Raw genomic sequence first — 18,940 nt, forward strand, 5'->3', positions numbered from 1 at the left:
TACCAGCCTTCTGATTCAAAAATATAGCTCAATCCACATTGACCTTAATCATATTATTAACCGGTTTAGACCATTGCTCCCTTCCTTCATTCTCACCCGAAGCCAAAAACAAAGGATTTCTTTTTCAATTGAGTATTTTGTCATTGATTAAGGTTGACTCTAGCAGATAAAATTACATCCGAAGTTGAAGTGCTCTTACCTTTCCAGATGAACGCGTTACGGGCATTCCAAATGGCCCAACAAATCATGACGGCTTCCTCTCTAACTTCTACATTAGTAGGCATAACACACAAGTCAAACCAGTTTGAGAACTTCCCTCCCAAGAAAGCAACTGAACTCAAAGAAGATTTATGCCAACAACTTTGAGCAAAACAGCATCCAATCAGCAAGATTAGACAATTTTCTTTCTTTCTTTAAAAAAAATACAAAAATGTTAAAAAAAAAAAAAGAAACAATTTAAAAAACCATTAATTTATTCAATATATATAAAGTCTAATTTTAATTATTTCCAAAAATGTAATAAAAATTATAAAGTAGGAATAGTGTTTGTTGTTTCTTTTAAAAGCAATATTCTTTATTTATTTTGAACAACTTTATTTATTTATGTTGGTATTGGGGTTCTTGACACTGAAACCGGCCATTTTTCATTTTTATTGCAATTTAATTGTATTTAATTAGCAATTGCTCAATATTCTATAATCATAAATATTAAATATCTATATTTTTTTTCCCTATTGTCACACATAGGAATCTACCAGTTACAAGACGATAAATCCAGCAAAATACACGTTACTTATTATGCTATAAAACTTGATTGTTGGGTTGACAGCCATTTTTTCCACTGTTAAATATTGAATGACGTAACAAGGTATTTCTAAAATAAAATTTGTTGTTATTTTTAAAATAAATCCACCTAATATAGTTTTTATTAAAAAAAAAATAAACTTGTAATTCCTTGTAAAATTTGTGTCTTTGTTAACTCCAAAACTTCATAGGTAGTGTAATTATTAAAGTAGTAATTATATATTGTGTGTTTAGATGTTTAGTAATTACATATGAATTCTTAATTTCATAATTGGTGAAGTTAGTACATATTTTTCAAAAAAAAAAAAAATTGGGGAAGTTAGTAATTATATAGTTTAATAATATTAATTATTTAAAAATAGTAATATTAAGTAATTACATAGTGTACTTATACTCATAAGGTCAATTATAAAATATATATGACCCTCAATTACATAATTAAAGTGTAATTATTTAGTTGAACAAACACCTCAAATCTTATAATTACTCAAAATTATACTCTTAATTCCAATTTCACAATATGAATTTCCAAATACAATTTGGAAACAATACACGGTCTCTTTCCATGATATTTGTTAGTTTTTATCATTGTGGAGCAGAATTGCTAATATAGTAGCACATACAACTGCAAATACAATTTGGTGACTTGGATATTGATCATGATATCCTCTTTGAGCTCTCTTCTTAGGTGGCCATATTTTAATGAGATTGTTTTTCTCAAAAAAAGAAAAAGAAAAGAATAAAGTTCGTCTGATCCATTTGAAATTTGCCTACAACTCGATCATTAAATGTCCAATACTATACTAGGAAAATAACCATTTATCATGGATATTGTTTTGGAAAGATAGTCTTTGGTTTTCACATATATGGAAGTATCATTAAAAGTTTTATAACAAGAAGTCAAAAGTAGGAGCCTTTAACTTCGGTTGTGACATAATAATAATTTTATCGCGAAGGACTTTCTCTTCGAAAAATTCTGTCCTGTTTTTTCTAATTATATATTAGAGGTTTTTACTTTATTTGTTTATTTTTATAGCTTTCCATTGAGTATCAAACTTAAAAGCATGTGAAGATAAAAGTTATTTGTGTTATAAAATAATATAAAATAATATAAAGTAGATGAGAAGAAAGAAGAAGATGAAGAGAGAAAGAGAAAGTGTGAGAATTTCTGAGTTGTTTATTCCAATGGGGTGAACCCCTATTTATACAAATACAAGAGTGAGATATTAAGAAACTAAGAAAAAGGGAAACTAAGAAAAAGATGAATGTTGATTACAATTAATGGTAATAAATAAAAGATTTGGACATCCACATAATTAATAATATTTATAACACTCCCCCTTGGATGTCCATAATAACTGCCTTATTAAAAATCTTGCTGAAAACTTGATCAAAGGAAAAAGAGTATAGTGTAAACTAACTTCCCCTCATTTAAGCATTTGTGGAGATCTTCTAATCGACGAATTTCGATCTTATCTGCCGTCTTCTCAAATGTTGATGTTGGTAATAACTTTGTGAATAAGTTTACAAGATTGACACTTGATTAAATATGTTGAACACCAATATCTATTTTCTTGAAGCGTATAAAGAAGAATTTCGTGGAATGTGTTCTAACTCTATCTCCTTCAATGTACCTCCTTTTAGTTGAACGATGCAAGCAGTATTATCCATAGAGAATTGCTTGGGTTGATACTTCTTTATTGAGTGTAATCCATATGTTTCCCGAATATGCTATGCCAATGATCTCACTCACACACATTTTCTACTTGCTTCATAAAATGCAAGTATGTTAACATGATTTATAGTTGCCTCGTTAAAAACCTTGCCAGAAAAACCCAGTGGGACAAAATCTGAGCTAAGGAAAAGAGTACAATATATATTTCATATTCATAATTATTTGCAAGTTGCCTCGTTAAAAACCTTGCCAGGAAAACCCATAGGGACAAAACCTGAACTAAGGAAAAAAAGAGTGCAACATGAATATGTCTCCCCCTCATGCACATATGATCCATAATTCTTTTGGTGATAATATATCTCATAAGATTATTGTTATCACCATATATAATCTTTGATCATATATTTTCTATAACTCTTCCAGAGTATGTATGGACTTTCTAAATTATAGATGAGGGGTTCGTGGAACAATAGTCTTTATCCAACTAATTGTATCATTCATGTGTGTACACAAGTTTGTTCATACGAAAATTTAAAATTTCAAGTAGATATGAACATAACACATTAATGATAATATAAATTTCATTTGTGACAATGATGGTACTCCAATACCATATATTTATTCCATCTTGTTTTATGATCTTAATTTCCATATCAAATGATCATATATCTATAATTCTTGATACATATGAAGTACTTCAGGACTTCAATACTAATGAACAAACTTTATACAATAGTATTTCTCGAAATACAAAAGAAATAAAAGTTTGTTCTTCAATTAATCAAAAACTCTTCAAGAGTCTATCACAACGTATAATTTATGTATTTATATTGCATAGACAACCATAGGTATTTTTCAAATAATAATTTACTTACATGTCTTTATTTCATACAAAGATCTTTGTCATATAGTGCGCGCGACTTTGAATTTATATCACTTAAGACATGTATTAAATTCTTCTAGAATTTTTAGATAAGGCTTATTTCACATTCTCACTATATTAGGAGCTCCAAATAAATAACCTTTTGTTGCAACATTTATGTGACGCTTATAAATCCTCATAAAATATATTCCAGGCTATAATCAAATCATGATTATATTTTCTCAATATTTAAGCCTTACTTCAATCAATCTCATGTCTATGCAAATTTTGTACAACAATTCATTATGTACAAATACATATATGCAAATTTCTCATTAGAAATATTTATTTGCACACCCTACAGGTCTTACTTCACTTTATGTGAGTAAATTTGCCTGGATTGCGTCATAATATTTTGGCCAAAAATCAAAATGTATGTCGATGATTCTCGACAAATCTAATACCATGATCCTTGCTATCTCATGTTAGTTTATTGCATATGCAAACATTCAATATTTATTGTCGACAAAAATTTCAATAAATGATAATTTCCTCCCATATTGACATAACTTATAGAGATCTCTTTAAATTACATATTTTTCAAATATGTTTATCATTTATAGGTACCTATATAGAATCACTTCAGGGATTCAATTATGATCAAATGTGTTATGTCTAACTTCTCTTGGGAGTCTTTTCGAGTACCGTTTTCATCACGGTTATCATTTTAATACTTTATAACATTAAGGTATCTCCATGAGTACCTCTAGATTTAACAACTTCAGGGCAAATCAAATGAACATTTATTAATAATTTCTACATTGTTCATTTACGCTTCAGGCGTTTTCAACTCATTCTATCTCAACTTTGAATAATATTGATTTGTAGTTGGTATATATCATTTTGAACTATATTGTTCTTATATACTTTGTGCAAGGATCATTTTTCAAAAATTATCATCGATCCCAACTGCTTCTCTCCCCCTGATCGAGAGAAATTTTAAAAATTGTGATATCTAATAATATTAATATACCTGTAGGGATTTCAGTATATCACAATGAATCAATATTTGTTTAAACTCATATATACTATATGACATTGAACTTCAGGTTCAATAAACTTCAGTTTCAAGTTCAATCCTTATGAACTTAATTCATTTCTAAGAATGAGTCATACGTGTATAATTAGAAATACATAAATTTACACATTTTGTAAATGCATGATTATATAATCTTATCACATCGATAAGAAACTATGCAATAAAAATCTAATAATGGCTCAAGACTGTTAAAGAAATATAATTTAAATATTTTCTATGTGCAAATATATGCACATTCTTCTTTTGAGCCTTATAAATTAACAATGAGAAGAATCTTCTGGTTCTTCAACAAAATTTAGTCAAATTCTTTGACAATTTATTGCATATGATTGATCATGTCAAAATAATTCAATTCATGAACTTCAGGTTCACTATAATTTGTATTTCAATGAAACTTTCAAAAGGTAATGTAAATTCATTACAACATACTCATTACAAGTTTCATTTTATATACACGAATAATATAATTATATTATTCTCCAAAACATATACACTCTTTAGGAGTCACTATTATGTTTATCAAACTTTATATTTCTTCAGGAATCACTATCATCAATTCAATGATGTGTATAATTTAAAAGATACATGACAACTTCATCATGTTATTGTAATGGTCAAATAGATATAACCATAATATATCATTCATTTTTCCTGGTATCTTTTTAACAAGTCGTCTAATTTATTAATAGACTATTCATCAGTCTAATTATCATGACTTGATATATTATATATTTAAATGTACAACAAGTACATATAATAAGTTATTTATTATCACTTTCATAACTAGATAAAAGTTACACATCTAGGTACATACAAAGACATTTTAATACTCAAAGTAGCAATTGTATGTAAGACTTCTTCAGGAAGCTTTTCAACTAATCATTTTGTGATTCTTTATCACTTTGATTATATTGGATCACAAACAAATATTAGTAAATTATATATCCACTTTTGGGAATATGCAAACTGAATTATATGGTAACTATATATTTACATATCCTGTACTAACAATAGTTTGAAACTATTGATTTCAAGAAATAATAAAATATGTATATATTAATTTGCTTTTGGCATTGCCAATATATGTGAAATCTATATTCTTTGAAATAGAATTTCATGTCTATTCATTCTCTTTAGGGAATGATATTTATATATTCTAAATGTACAATAAATTTGTACAATTCACATTCTATTCAATAATCAAGTATACTTTTATCTTGATTATAAGTATGTCCGTACTACAGGTACGCGACCACTATTATTAAATTCCACACATGATATATAAATTTCATGCACTTTGATTATGTGTGGTATCTCATCTTTTAGTTGTTTCCACTTTTTCTGGAAATATTTGAGTAGTAAATAATGTCATTGATTATTTAAAATCATTACATTCACTTCGGGGAATGACGTTGAACAAGTAGAACATTATTATAAATTTCTTAAAAATTTATTACTTGTTCATCCATAAAAATATAAGAAATTATTCAACAATTTCTTTTACGATATTTCAAAGAATATATGAATGCAATTTTTGCATAGTCTCCAAGATGTATGCAAAATTTAATTTTTAATATATGTCAGATTCAATAATTTCCAACATTGCAAGTAATAACAATGTATAATAACATGACTAATACGAGGAATCTTTAAAAGTAATTGACTTCAATTCGTATCATTCTCTGCAGGGAATGATGAACAATAAATACATGCCTCATGTATTTAAATAACATTAGTCATGCTCATTGTTATTCTTATACTTTGATGTTTCAATGCAATTTTCTTAATATTCTTTTTGGATATTCAAAACCCACTATAAAATTGCATCAATAATAATCATTTTTAATGATTCTTTAGTTGTATTCACATAAATACAATCATTTTTTTTGACAAATATAAAATATTTACTTCAGGAAATGTTTGTCAAAATCTATATCGATATTAGATTACTTTTCATTGCCCTCAAAGAATACAAGAACATATATATAAATATGTATTCATCTCTTTCATTATATATCCATCAACTATATAATGAATATTACGTTTGCATAATCTTCAGGATATATGCAAGATTTTATTGAGGACGCATAATCATCAGGATATATGCAATATTTTATCGAGGATGCATAATCTTCGGGATATATACAATTTTTTATCGATGATGCATAATCTTCAGGATATATGCAATATTTTATCGATGATGCATAATCTTCAGGATATATGCAATATTTTATCGATGATGCATAATCTTTAGGATATATGCAATATTTTATCGACGATGCATAATCTTTAGGATATATGCAATATTTTATCGATGATACATAATCTTCTGGATATATGTATAATTTATATAGATTTTCTCTATCATATCATAGGCACACATATATTGTAAATATTATGAATGATAAGACCATTATATATATGAAATCAATAATAAATATATAAAAATATATACACATATATAATATATAGATATATAGATAAAAAGAAAAAAGAAACCAAATGATTCTTGAAATTGTTTCAGTCAGAGGAGTATATATATAAATATATATTTAGTGTATTTTGACTTTGAAACAATTCAAGAACTTTAACAAGATACTTACATTGGGACTTGGGTAGAGACTCATGCTTGAAGCTTGGGCAGAGACTCATGCTTGAAGCTTGGGCAGAGACTCGTGCTGATAACGTGTTATAAAATAATATAAAATAATATAAAGTAGATGAGAAGAAAGAAGAAGATGAAGAGAGAAAGAGAAAGTGTGAGAATTTCTGAGTTGTTTATTCCAATGGGGTGAACCCCTATTTATACAAATACAAGAGTGAGATATTAAGAAACTAAGAAAAAGAGAAACTAAGAAAAAGATGAATGTTGATTACAATTAATGGTAATAAATAAAAGATTTGGACATCCACATAATTAATAATATTTATAACAATTTGAAGGCTTTTTCATTATTTTTTATGTTTTTCATTGGAAAAGAAAACGAAGAGAAAGTCTGTAATTTTTCTATTCCACCTAATTAAATGTAAAGCACGTTTTTTGTAATCATCACCTGGTTCCGAAAAAACGTATTAAAAAATAATTAATAAATAAATAAAAATATTTATTTAATTAAATAATTTCTAAAGTGACACTACACTAATCCGCCTGCCAATTCGGCTCGACTTAACACCGTCGCACAAAACTGGGTAACCCTTTGAGTCCAAACTCAAATCTCATATTTGCACTTTTTATACACTTATGAATAAGTAATTCTATCCTATGTAAAACTAATTGCAATATCACACTAGTATAGCTAGTATATTTGACCCAGAGATTCTCTTTTCATGAGTGGTGTGTATCTTTTTCCTTTTCTTGTAAAGGTATGTACCCGCAGATACTCTATGAGATATTCCTTATTAGGTCCCCAGCTTGCAGCACTTGCCATGCCCTTTATTCCCAAAATCTCTCTGAGCAACCAAGTTGATCACTGGGATTTGGCGCGATATTATATGTGTGTGTGTGTGTGTTTACATCTATATATATTTATAGTGGTGTGTGGGGACATAAATGGGTAAAAAAATATTCTTTCTTATCCCGGTTACCTTTGCAAAATATTGGTATATACCCTTAGGAAAAAGAAAAAGATGCTTCTCTCTTCACTCATGCATGCATGTTATGTTGTCTATATATAACGGGGCCAATATAACAGCAAATATATGTATCTAATATATCTTTCTCAATATATTAATTAGAAGACTAAAGACATACAATTATGGGGTATATTTGGCAAAGGAAACCTAAGATTATCAATTCTTCCAACTCTACGGTAATTATCACATATTAATATATTATCTCACTCCTCAATCATATGTATATTTATGCAAGCCACTTATATCATCAGGAGCTTAATATATTCAGTTTAATTACTAATTATTATTGTAACTTGTTTAGGGTATGTTTTGTCTCATATTTTGTATTATTTTCTCAAATGTATTGCATGTCTTTAAAATGTGTCATGACACTAAATTTGTATATGTAGCTAGCTATAGATAGGTGCATGTCATTAAAAAATGTACGTAGCAAAGACTAGGTACATATTAATCAAATTGATCAATTATGATGATTATGGTTTTATTACACACGTACTGTACAGATGGAATTGATAGTTCATATGGATTGTGGTGGTTGCGAAAGCAAGATAAAGAGAGCTCTTCTAAACTTAGAAGGTATTGGTATATTGTCATAACAGTTAATTTAATGTTTATTTTTATATAAATATAGGTTGAGTTATTTCTTAATTATAGATAATTATATTATGATGATTTCAGGAGTGGATAAAGTTGACGTGGATATGAACTTGCAAAAGGTGACAGTAATGGGATGGGCTGACCAAGAGAGGATTTTAAAGACAGTAAGAAGAAGTGGAAGAAAGGCTGAGATGTGGCCTTACAGCCGAGAGTATCAACACAACTCAACAGTAGTCCAACAGTACTATCAGAATCAACATCAGCATCAGCCTAACAATGATGAATCAATAACCTTATATGATTCAATATTTCCCATTGTCCCATCCGATCAATTCTTTCAGAATGTTCATGATTTTGGCTATCATGCTAATTATTATCAAGAGCACAACAGTAGTAATAGTATCGTTGATGACCAGGCCACCTCCATGTTCAGTGATGATAACCCTCATGCTTGTTCCATAATGTAGTCATCCTTTTAATTTCATATTATCTACTCTAATATATTGTCTCTTCTCATATTGTCAAGTATTCCTAAAATGTAAAATATTAATGGTCGATAATACCGAAAATAAGTAATGGAACAAATTTTCCGAACAAGCTCTCTAAGTTGACTCGCGCAACAAGTCTCGTTTTTTAAAAAAGTTTTGTTGTAGTTCTAAACATCGAGCGGGTTTACCGGATTTCGGATTGGCGGGTTTCGGGTTCAAAAAAATGAAACCGAACCTGGACCGGGTTGGCGGGTTGACGGGTCACGGGTTGGCCGGATTGACCGGGTTGGCGGGTTGACCCGATCAACTCTTTAAAAAAATTAATTTAATTAGTTGTTCAAATTTTAACATAAATAAATTAAGAAAATCTTTCAATTGAGAGAATGAAAATTACAACAGTCAAGTCAAATTATTTAGATCTTAAAAAAAGTCATTTTGAATGATTAAGAAAATTAAAAAAAAAATTTAAAACTAATTAAGCGATTTAAAAAATTATTTATTTTCTTATTAAAAAATCTATTTAAATGTAAAAAAAAATATTAAAAATTCAATTTTTATAAAAACTAAATTTTACGAGAACAAGTTTGAGTCTCTCTTTTTTCTTCAAAAATTTAAATTTTATTTAAATAAACATAATATTGTTTTAGTTTAATTTCTAACTTTTTATCAAAATTATTTTTTTAATAAAAGGAAGCAAATTTTGTATTGATCAAAGTTCAAAGGTAAAAATAGTAATTTTTAACGTTAAAAAAAATAAAACTTAACAAAATGGACATAGGGCCAGTTTGGCACAGCTGTGCTGTGAGAAAAAGCAGCTGTAGCTGTGCTGTGAGAAAAAGTTGTTGTAGAAAAAAAGCTGCTGAGTGTTTAGTAAATATAATTTTAAAATAGATGTAAGTTGAAAAAATTGTATATAAGTATTTAATAAGCTAGATGATTGAATAACTATTAAATATACAATTACCAAAATAAGTAAAAATAAGTATGATATTTGTTATCTAATTTATTTAAATAAATTCATACATATTAATATATATTTATAATTATTTTTTATTTTATTACAAATTACAATAATTTTTTTTCTTATAATATTTTTTTAAAAAATATATATATAATAAAATAATTAGTTAGACTTGTACTAATAATAATAATAATAATAAAATAAATTACATAAATATCATCGATTACATAAAAATGATAGAGAAAGATATATTGGGGAGAAGAGAATCTTAAAATAAAATGGTAAAAAAGGAATTTTATAATTAGAAGGAGTGTAATTTTGTCAAGTGAAATATTCATTAAACCAACAAAATAGCTTTCCGTATAAGCTAATTTCCCAAAGTTGGTGTTGGCCAACTTTTGCAAAAAGCTGAAATTTTTTCTTAAATTCTTAAAAAAGCTAGTTTTCTAATTTTACCAAACACATTTTGAATGATAGATTTTTAAAAAAGTGTTTCTAGCTTTCTTAAAAGCTATCCCAAACGCACCCATAATTATATAAGGAAGAAGTTTTAAGGAATAATTACATAAAGCACCATTTTTTGTAAAATATTTACATTTTTACGTTCAAAAAATATTTTTTTACATTTTTACGGTTTTCCAAAAAATAACACGAAAACAACATAAAATCAACAAGAAAACAACATAAAAGTAACATGAAAATAACATCAAAATAACAACAAAGAAACAACAAAAAATAACATACATATAACAAAAAATTAACAACAAATGAACAAAATTTCAACATAAAAAGACCGTATTTTATGCAAATAAAATCAAAAAAATCGTAAAAATGTTTAAAATTCCGTGAAACCGTATTTTTGTTATTTTTTTGTTATTTTTGTGCATTTGTGAAATTAACCCAAGTTTTAATGGTTACATTTTTAATGTAACCATCATGGTTACATTTTTTTTTTAAGCCGTTAGATTACTATTAAATGATTATGATTAATTTGGAAATTAAATAAAAATAAATAATAAATAACTTGTAACCTGAAAGTAACCTAATAATTTATTTCCTTATAAAACTTTAATTAAGATTAATAATATTTTAAAATTAAATTAATTATAATTATTAATTAATTTTTTGTAATTTATTACTATATAAGGATCTTTTAGCAATTTATTTTTTTGCATTAATTATTTAAAATTTTATAGGAAATTTTTTTATAATTTAAAATTATACACATATATATAATTTCATAATTTAAATTTTATTATACTTGTAATCTTAATTTTAAATTATTACACTTAATTATTTAATTTTTTTATTTAAATATTTAAAAATTAAAAAGTGAAATAAGTTGAAGATTTTTTTAGAAAAAAAATGGCTACACTTGTTATCGATTGACTAGCTCGAGGCTTCATTCTTAGTCCATCTAATTGTAACAAAATAATTAAATATCATTTAAAAATAATTAATTATTTAAAAATTTATTATAAGAAGAGAATTTTAATCTGTGTAAAAGAAATTTAATTTTTGTAAAAAAAATAAATTTTATGTAAATATTGTAATTTAATGGCTTAATTGTTAAAAATAATTAGAGTAAAGATTTAAATATAAATAAAAAAAATATTTATAAATATTAATTGCTAAAAGAAGTCTTGTTAAATATTTAATTAATTAACCTCCAAAAGAAATATTTAATTAATTATTTTCTTCCTAAAAAAAATATTTACCTGTTAGTGATCTGTTATGACAGTAAAATAAAAAAATAATAAAAATGAGAATATGAAATAATATCCAAAATTAAAAATAAAAATAATTATTGTATTATTAAAATATGTTAAAATGAGAGACCACAAAACTTTTAACACGTATACAAAATTTGAAAGAATGTTAAGTACAGACTGTACAGTCTATTTCAGATACTCTGCAACTCAGCATTGTCCAATAAAATAATAGAGCCTTCTTTCCCCAATCAAATAATTGTTACACGATCAAAAAAAAAAAAAAGAAAGAAATTAGGACAACGAATTAGGAAGGATCTCACGCCTACTCCATCATCTTCCTCCCTTCCATTCTTCAACCAAAAATTCAGTTGAGACTTCCTTCAGCTCCGTCCATGATTAAGGCGACAGTGTCATTCTTTCTCTGAGATCGATTGCTTCAGGCGCAAGCGTGAGATCCTCTAACAAAGGTAATTTCAATTAATTTTTCCAATTTTGAGTTATGAAAATAAAATTTGTATGTTTAGTTTTAGGATTTCAAAGTTTAAAACCCTAAATTTCAAACGATTTTAGGACCAATTGATTCAGGCGATTAATTTGTGTACTTTGTATGTTTACTGCTCAAAACATCTGACATTTATTTGAATGCGTTTCCTCCTATTATGATGGATCATTACAGGCTTTCCATATCTTGCCTTTTTTTATTGCACACCAGAGGAATTTTCGTATATGAATTCAGTGCGCCTTTGATTTTTCTATTATTCTTATGTTCTCAAAAGATTTTGAGTTGTTTTTTTCTGCTTGGTTCATTTATTGCAAATTAAGTTTATATGAGGTCCTTTTGGTTGATACATGTGGTGCATCTTCATGGGTTGTTTCCCATATTTCTGTCTTTTTGTACGGGAACTTATTCATCCATGGAGTCTTTTTGTTTGTCAATATGTAGCATTTTGTTTGTTTCTTCGCCTATAATTCAAGGGTAATGTTGCTCTGCATTTTCAGTCCCAAAGCCTGTATTTTGTGGTAAGTTAGCCCGGTTAAGCTTCATCTGCTTTCTCTGCCCTTTTTAAACTTGCTTCATGTGAAGACAGACAGCTATGTATTGCCAAATTAGCTGACGGGTCTCTAGTATGGCATTGCCAATGGTCACATGCATGATATTGTACTTGGAATGTATATTTTACTCTTCTCACCCTTGAAGTTGTTATGTGAAATATTTGGGTTTGATGCATTTTTTAGTTATTACATATATCTGTATATTCAAGTGTATGCATATATGATATTCATTTTGATCCATTATATGCATTTATATAGTTTCATGTTTACTTTTGCAGTACAGGAATGGACATTATGATAATGTTTAGTTAGTCTTCTTTTCATTTCATTCTCTTTGGTAAAAAAATCGTATAAAAAGTGGACAAAGTTTTTTATTTGGTTATCAATTCAATCTTGTTTGATTCTTTTAATGTGGATGTTCTTGTAAGCATTGGAGAATTGAGTCCCACAATGGGTTTGAAAGTACCAGGACACTCTAATAGACTGTTTGGTCAAGTCCAAATTCATGATATAATTCGATAAGTGGCAACATATTAAACATCTGATCTAGGACACTGAATTAGAAGCCACGAATGAAAATTCACCTCAAGGCATGTAAAGATTCCAGGTAGTCCATGATCACATCCAAGCTAAAAAATTAACCGAAAATTAACTCTAGAGAGTAGCCTGTTTAAGTTGAAAGATTGCTATGGAATGCGATTGTTAAAATATAGAACTTGGCGACTAATTATATTTATTTGTTAACGATTGATATCAGTGGAATTCTAATTACTAATTTGTTATAACTATTCCATTGTTTATGAAAGATGTATGTTTGTATTTATGTATGTGTTTTCATGTCCTCTTCAAATTTATTTGTTTTTTTTTTCTCGCTCAAATATTTTGAATTGATAAATTTTCTATATATTTCAGATTATATTGTGTTACAACGCTGCTGTATTTTAAATGATTCGTCAAGGAAAAGTAAAGGTTTGAAAAAGTAAAGAGAGTTTTCTTTCTGATTCTCTAAGCTCAGGAAAAAATCTACAGAAAACAGAGAAAGAGATTAAATATGGCGATACTGTTCGCATTGGTGGCTAGGGGATCGGTGGTGCTGGCGGAGTTCAGTGCCACATCGACCAACGCTGGCGCCATCGCCAGGCAAATCCTTGAGAAAATCCCTGGTAATAATGATTCCAATGTCTCTTACTCTCAGGATCGATACATATTCCACATTAGGAGAACCGATGGCCTCACCGTCCTCTGTATGGCCGACGAAGGCGCCGGTCGTAAGTCCCTAATCCCTACTCAACTTAAGTTTTTTCTTTTTTTGTTTTTTTCGTTTTCGGCTTCTTTCGATGATTTGATTGCTGTAATTTCCTTTGTCTATGGTTTATTGGTTTATTCGTCTTAGCAATTTTGAAATTTAAATTTATAGTTTTTTAGTATTTTATTGGTTTTAAATTATGTTTCTGGGATATGCTACACTCTTCCAAATTGTATTTTTTTGGTGGCTTTCTTTGTTTTTATACAGTCGAATTTCAGGTTCTGACTTCTGAGCATGTGATTTTGTTGCGTAGTGTTATTTTGTATGTATTCCAATTTGATTGAGTTTCTTTCTTTTTTTTTTTTTTTTTTCTCTAGTTTAAAAATTGTTCGTGTGGTCTGGTAATTTGTACGGAATATCACTCTACTTGATCAAATTAAATAAGAAAACAGTACGAACAATCTAATAATATCAAAAGAATTTAAATTGTACGGCTTTGAATTTGTGCAGGAAGAATACCCTTTGCCTTTCTAGAGGATATTCATCAAAGATTTGTGAGGACTTATGGCCGTGCAGTTCATTCAGCCCAGGCTTATGGCATGAATGATGAGTTTTCGAGGGTTTTGAGCCAACAGATAGAATACTACTCAAGTGATCCAAATGCCGATAGGATAAACCGCCTTAAAGGTGAAATGAGCCAGGTATAGTTGAATGTTTTTTTTCTTAATGGTGAATCCAACAGCTCATGTTGAGATTTTGATACAAACTTCGTTGGTTGGGACCATTTAGTTTTGGTTACCTATGTTTATAAAAGATGAATAATAACATCGTTTTGAATCTTTGATTTTGCTGAATTCTAATAAAACAAGTAATTATGTTTTATGTATTGAGCTTATTACCAACTGTTGATGGGTAAATAAATTTACCTGTTTTATTATTGATATGTTTTTAAATTTCTGGTTTGTATAAACGTAGGTTCGAAATGTCATGATAGAGAATATTGACAAGGTATTAGAAAGAGGCGATCGGTTAGAGTTGCTAGTTGATAAAACTGCTAATATGCAAGGAAACACCTTCAGATTCAGAAAACAAGCTCGTCGTTTTAGAAGCACAGTATGGTGGAGAAATGTGAAGCTCACGTATGTTTCTAATCTAAAGCCCTTTTTTTTTCTTTCTCTAATTTACTTTTACTTCTTTATTTATTTGAATAAGAAGTACAATAAGAAATTGTGTTGGAACGTATTTCTTGAATGTGTAACTAATTTAATGACAACTAATGCAATGCCCATCAACTCAAGCTCTTCAAAATTGAATAAAGATGTGAAATTCAGCTCAGTTTCATAATGTTTATTCTTGTTCACTAGTTTGGAGTGTAATGTACTAACTGAATTCTTTATTATGCATTCTTGCAGGATTGCTCTTATAATCCTTTTGCTAGTGATTGTTTATGTGGTATTGGCTTTTGTCTGCCATGGAGTTACATTACCTTCCTGTTTTTAGAGAAGGTAAGGATGAAGCTAAATATGAAGTTATCCTGTACTACTACTTCACCCTCAACATCTCTTATTTAATTTATTCCCCTTCTCTACTCCCTGTCTGGTATATGATATGATATATGGTATTGGTATTCTTCAACCCTATGTGTTGTGGCAAACTGATCGATTTATTTGAGTCTTAACTCTGTTTTGTGTGGGCGCTGTCGTGTGTTTTCATATATATGATTGTTTTTGTGTATTTTTCATGAACATATATATATTCTGTTTCAGATTGAATCCTCCTATTCTGATTTATAAGGTTGGCTTTAATTATGTCTTAATATATACATATCAATATCTATATATAAAGGAGAAGTATGAAGAGATGACATGACATTCTAAAATCACTCTAAAATTATAGATGTGAGTATGGGCATACAATTACAACACATCAAATTATTTTTCAAAATAAAGATTTGGGTGTCATTGGATTAAATTAGATCCATAACTATAAAATGAAAGAAGATTAAGAATGTATCTTTTTTAATCATTTGTAATTTTGAGGTTTAAAAACTCAATTGAAATAATTAATAGAAAATGATAGACTAGATTCCAACTTTATTTATTTCTTATGTCCACTGTTATATTGAATTTCAAATTTACCCAAATGTAGGATTCCAAATCAATACATAATCACCTAATTCATGCACTTTCAAATCAATAAATATATATATATATATATATATTTATATATAAAGATACTATTCTACTATTTGTGCAATTTGATAAGGGGTTATCTCGTTTTGATTCAAAATCAATAAATAATAACAGTAGTACTTTACTTAGATTAATAAATATTAGAGGCCCCAAAAGTTTAGTCCGTGACACAAACAATTGCATTAAGGGTGCAACTCTTGAGTTCCAAAAGCTTAGGGATAAATTTTATCTATCTTTGAAATTGTTTTCGGCAATATTTGGCCAAACTTGCTTGCTGCAGCAGCAGTTGTTATTCTCCCACACTTTTTGAGTCTTGTAAACACCACCTAACCTATGCAATCAAACAAAACTTATATGTCCCTTTTGTCCTGCCAACAACAGCGATAAAAAAAATGGTTACTACAACAAAAATGTACACCTATATATACACCAACAATTCAACAGATAATAAGATGTACTATTTGAATGTATGTTATAAACTATAGAGAAAGAAAGTATTCTTTAAGAAAATAAAGTAAATGTTCTGATTTCCAATAATAAAACTTATATTTCATTTTGATTTACAAAGCTAGTAAATGTTGAGAAAAGTATTGATGAGTGTCTGAAACAAGTTGAGGAATTTAGATACAAAATGGTAGGAAATTGAACAAGAGGCTGAGTCGTAAGATGGTAGTTCTTCACATATTTGATCCCAAGAGTCAACAAGTACAAGTGCTGGTGTTTAAGAGGAAGAAAAAGATTTTAAGCGTATTAGAATGTAGCTCATCGAATACAGATTTGCAAGTGCAAGAATCACCAAGTGAAAGAGCTGGTATTGCAGATGAAGTAAAGGATTTTGAGCGCGTTGGAATGTAGCTCTTCAAGTACAGATTCACAACTATTGCAAGTCCCAGCAAGTGAAAGAGCTGTAACAGAGGGAGAAAAGGATTTGAGAGCGTAAGAATTTAGTTCGAATACAGATTCGCAAGCATTGTAAGTCTAAGAATTTACAAGTGAAATATGTGGTGCTACAGAGTGAGAAAAGGATTTGAGGTCATTGGAAATCATCTCGTCAAATATAGATTTGCAAGAATCAACAAGTGAAAGTGCTGATGTTAAATAAAAATTGAAGAAGAATCAACTAAAGATGAGCATCAAGTGTTGAAGAAAGAAAAATATGATGTTGTTTTGTTTGTCCTAAAAAAGAAGTTTCTGTTCATATATCATTAAGTTTAACTACGACAAATACAATTACTAAAGCTGAAGTTAAAACCTTTAAGAGTAAGAGTTTTTCAAGCTCATTGTCCAACTCGTCAAACACTACTAGTATCGAGCTGGTGACTAGTATAAGTCTATTTTTTGTGAGCCATTGTCCAACTCATCAAGTTGATTTTGTGCTAACTAAATTGCCCAAACCAATATCACTGCTTGAATATTTTGTTCCTCACCCAGTCGTGACTCGTGAGAACAAATGAAGAAATTAGTCCCCAAACGACCCTACATCAACTGGAATCATAACCAAACCCGCTACCCGCCAACAATTTTGTGCCAAAACACAGGCAACTAAACAGTACAAATTGAATTCAAATTAATTATAGCTAAAATTTATCATTTTATTTATACAAGATTAAATCTTAAAAAATTATTAATTTTAAGCTAATTACATATATTTCTTATGATATTTTAATTTTATCAAAAATTGAAATAAATAAATTATTATTTTTTAATTATTTTATGGAAACACAAAAAAGGAGAAACAAAAAAGATTTAATATTGGGTTTTGGTAAAATAATTAAAAAGAGATAATTTTTTTATTTATTTAAAACGCTAGTTAGGATTTTTTCCCTCTGAACTTCGACATGTACCAAATCATGCCCCCTGAACTTTTAAGGTCATTTAAAATGCCCCCTGAACTATTTAGATTGTTGGATTTAAGGACTTTTATTTAATTTCATTCACTTTTACTATTTCAGTGATTGTTTATGTACTAAACCATGCTCCCCAAACTTTGATATCTACCAAATCATGTCACTCGTGTTGGGTTTTATGCCCTAAATAAAACTCCATTTCAATGTAATCTATTTTATTCAACATCAATAAAGAAACAGAAGTATTTTTCATTCATTTGTGTATGTTTTGGTTCACCTTATCAATTGCTTGTCTATTTGATTTATAAATTCATCTGAAACCCTTTTCACATATTTGATCCTGTTTATTGTGTTGTCAACACATTGGAAAGTAAACATGACTATGTGAATAAAGTTTACTAGATTTATCAGACACAGGGTTTTACTGATATGATAATCTACAACAAGAGTTTACTTGCATTTGGAGAAATGTTATGTTCTTTCCAGAATATTGGTTAAAGTAAAGCTCAGGTTGGATGCATGGAGTATGCATCGGAAGGGACCGATATTGAACTTTGACTTAGATTTATTAAACTTACCGTAAAATCTATTCAAGTCAATATCGCCTAGTTGATCCTAGATCAAATGATCTTAATCCTGTTATGATTAGGCTCAATCTCAGGAGGCTATTCGTGTTCTTTGATTTGTTAGTTAAGCCTACTTTTAGGTCAGGGTGATACGTATATTTTGGGAACACGGTAGTGCAATTGAGTGGGAGCGCTAACATAAACA

The 18,940-nt window shown here is 28.5% G+C and overlaps 2 protein-coding genes across 3 annotated transcripts; both read left to right on the forward strand.

Annotated features, from left to right (window-relative positions):
* Window positions 1-8,090: 8,090 nt before the first annotated feature.
* On the forward strand, window positions 8,091-9,268 carry LOC115697989 (heavy metal-associated isoprenylated plant protein 28). Its single transcript, XM_030625165.2, has 3 exons — window positions 8,091-8,249; window positions 8,577-8,649; window positions 8,752-9,268. The coding sequence occupies exons 1-3, from the start codon at window positions 8,196-8,198 to the stop codon at window positions 9,135-9,137; spliced, it is 513 nt and encodes a 170-aa protein (XP_030481025.1). The 5' UTR covers window positions 8,091-8,195; the 3' UTR covers window positions 9,138-9,268.
* Window positions 9,269-11,980: 2,712 nt separating this feature from the next.
* LOC115697664 (vesicle-associated membrane protein 711) lies at window positions 11,981-15,902 on the forward strand. 2 transcript variants are annotated; one of them, XM_030624754.2, is made up of 5 exons: window positions 11,981-12,298; window positions 13,797-14,152; window positions 14,641-14,831; window positions 15,106-15,269; window positions 15,543-15,902. In XM_030624754.2, exons 2-5 carry the CDS (start codon window positions 13,936-13,938, stop codon window positions 15,628-15,630), a joined length of 660 nt encoding a protein of 219 aa, XP_030480614.1. In that variant the 5' UTR covers window positions 11,981-12,298; window positions 13,797-13,935; the 3' UTR covers window positions 15,631-15,902. The 2 variants fall into 2 exon arrangements, with proteins under 2 accessions (XP_030480614.1, XP_060974902.1); XM_061118919.1 differs by having other exon boundaries at window positions 12,002-12,298; window positions 13,900-14,152.
* Window positions 15,903-18,940: the final 3,038 nt, after the last annotated feature.

Source organism: Cannabis sativa, chromosome 7 (genome assembly GCF_029168945.1).
Source record: "Cannabis sativa cultivar Pink pepper isolate KNU-18-1 chromosome 7, ASM2916894v1, whole genome shotgun sequence".
NCBI classification, from domain to species: domain Eukaryota; kingdom Viridiplantae; phylum Streptophyta; class Magnoliopsida; order Rosales; family Cannabaceae; genus Cannabis; species Cannabis sativa.

Coding starts and splice junctions, on each gene's coding strand:
- LOC115697989 (XM_030625165.2), top strand. CDS start 8,196: ATGGGGTATATTTGGCAAAGGAAACCTAAGATTATCAATTCTTCCAAC. Junction 8,250..8,576: donor TCAATTCTTCCAACTCTACG/GTAATTATCACA, acceptor CGTACTGTACAG/ATGGAATTGATAGTTCATAT. Junction 8,650..8,751: donor AGCTCTTCTAAACTTAGAAG/GTATTGGTATAT, acceptor TGATGATTTCAG/GAGTGGATAAAGTTGACGTG.
- LOC115697664 (XM_030624754.2), top strand. CDS start 13,936: ATGGCGATACTGTTCGCATTGGTGGCTAGGGGATCGGTGGTGCTGGCG. Junction 14,153..14,640: donor GGCCGACGAAGGCGCCGGTC/GTAAGTCCCTAA, acceptor GAATTTGTGCAG/GAAGAATACCCTTTGCCTTT. Junction 15,270..15,542: donor TGGAGAAATGTGAAGCTCAC/GTATGTTTCTAA, acceptor GCATTCTTGCAG/GATTGCTCTTATAATCCTTT.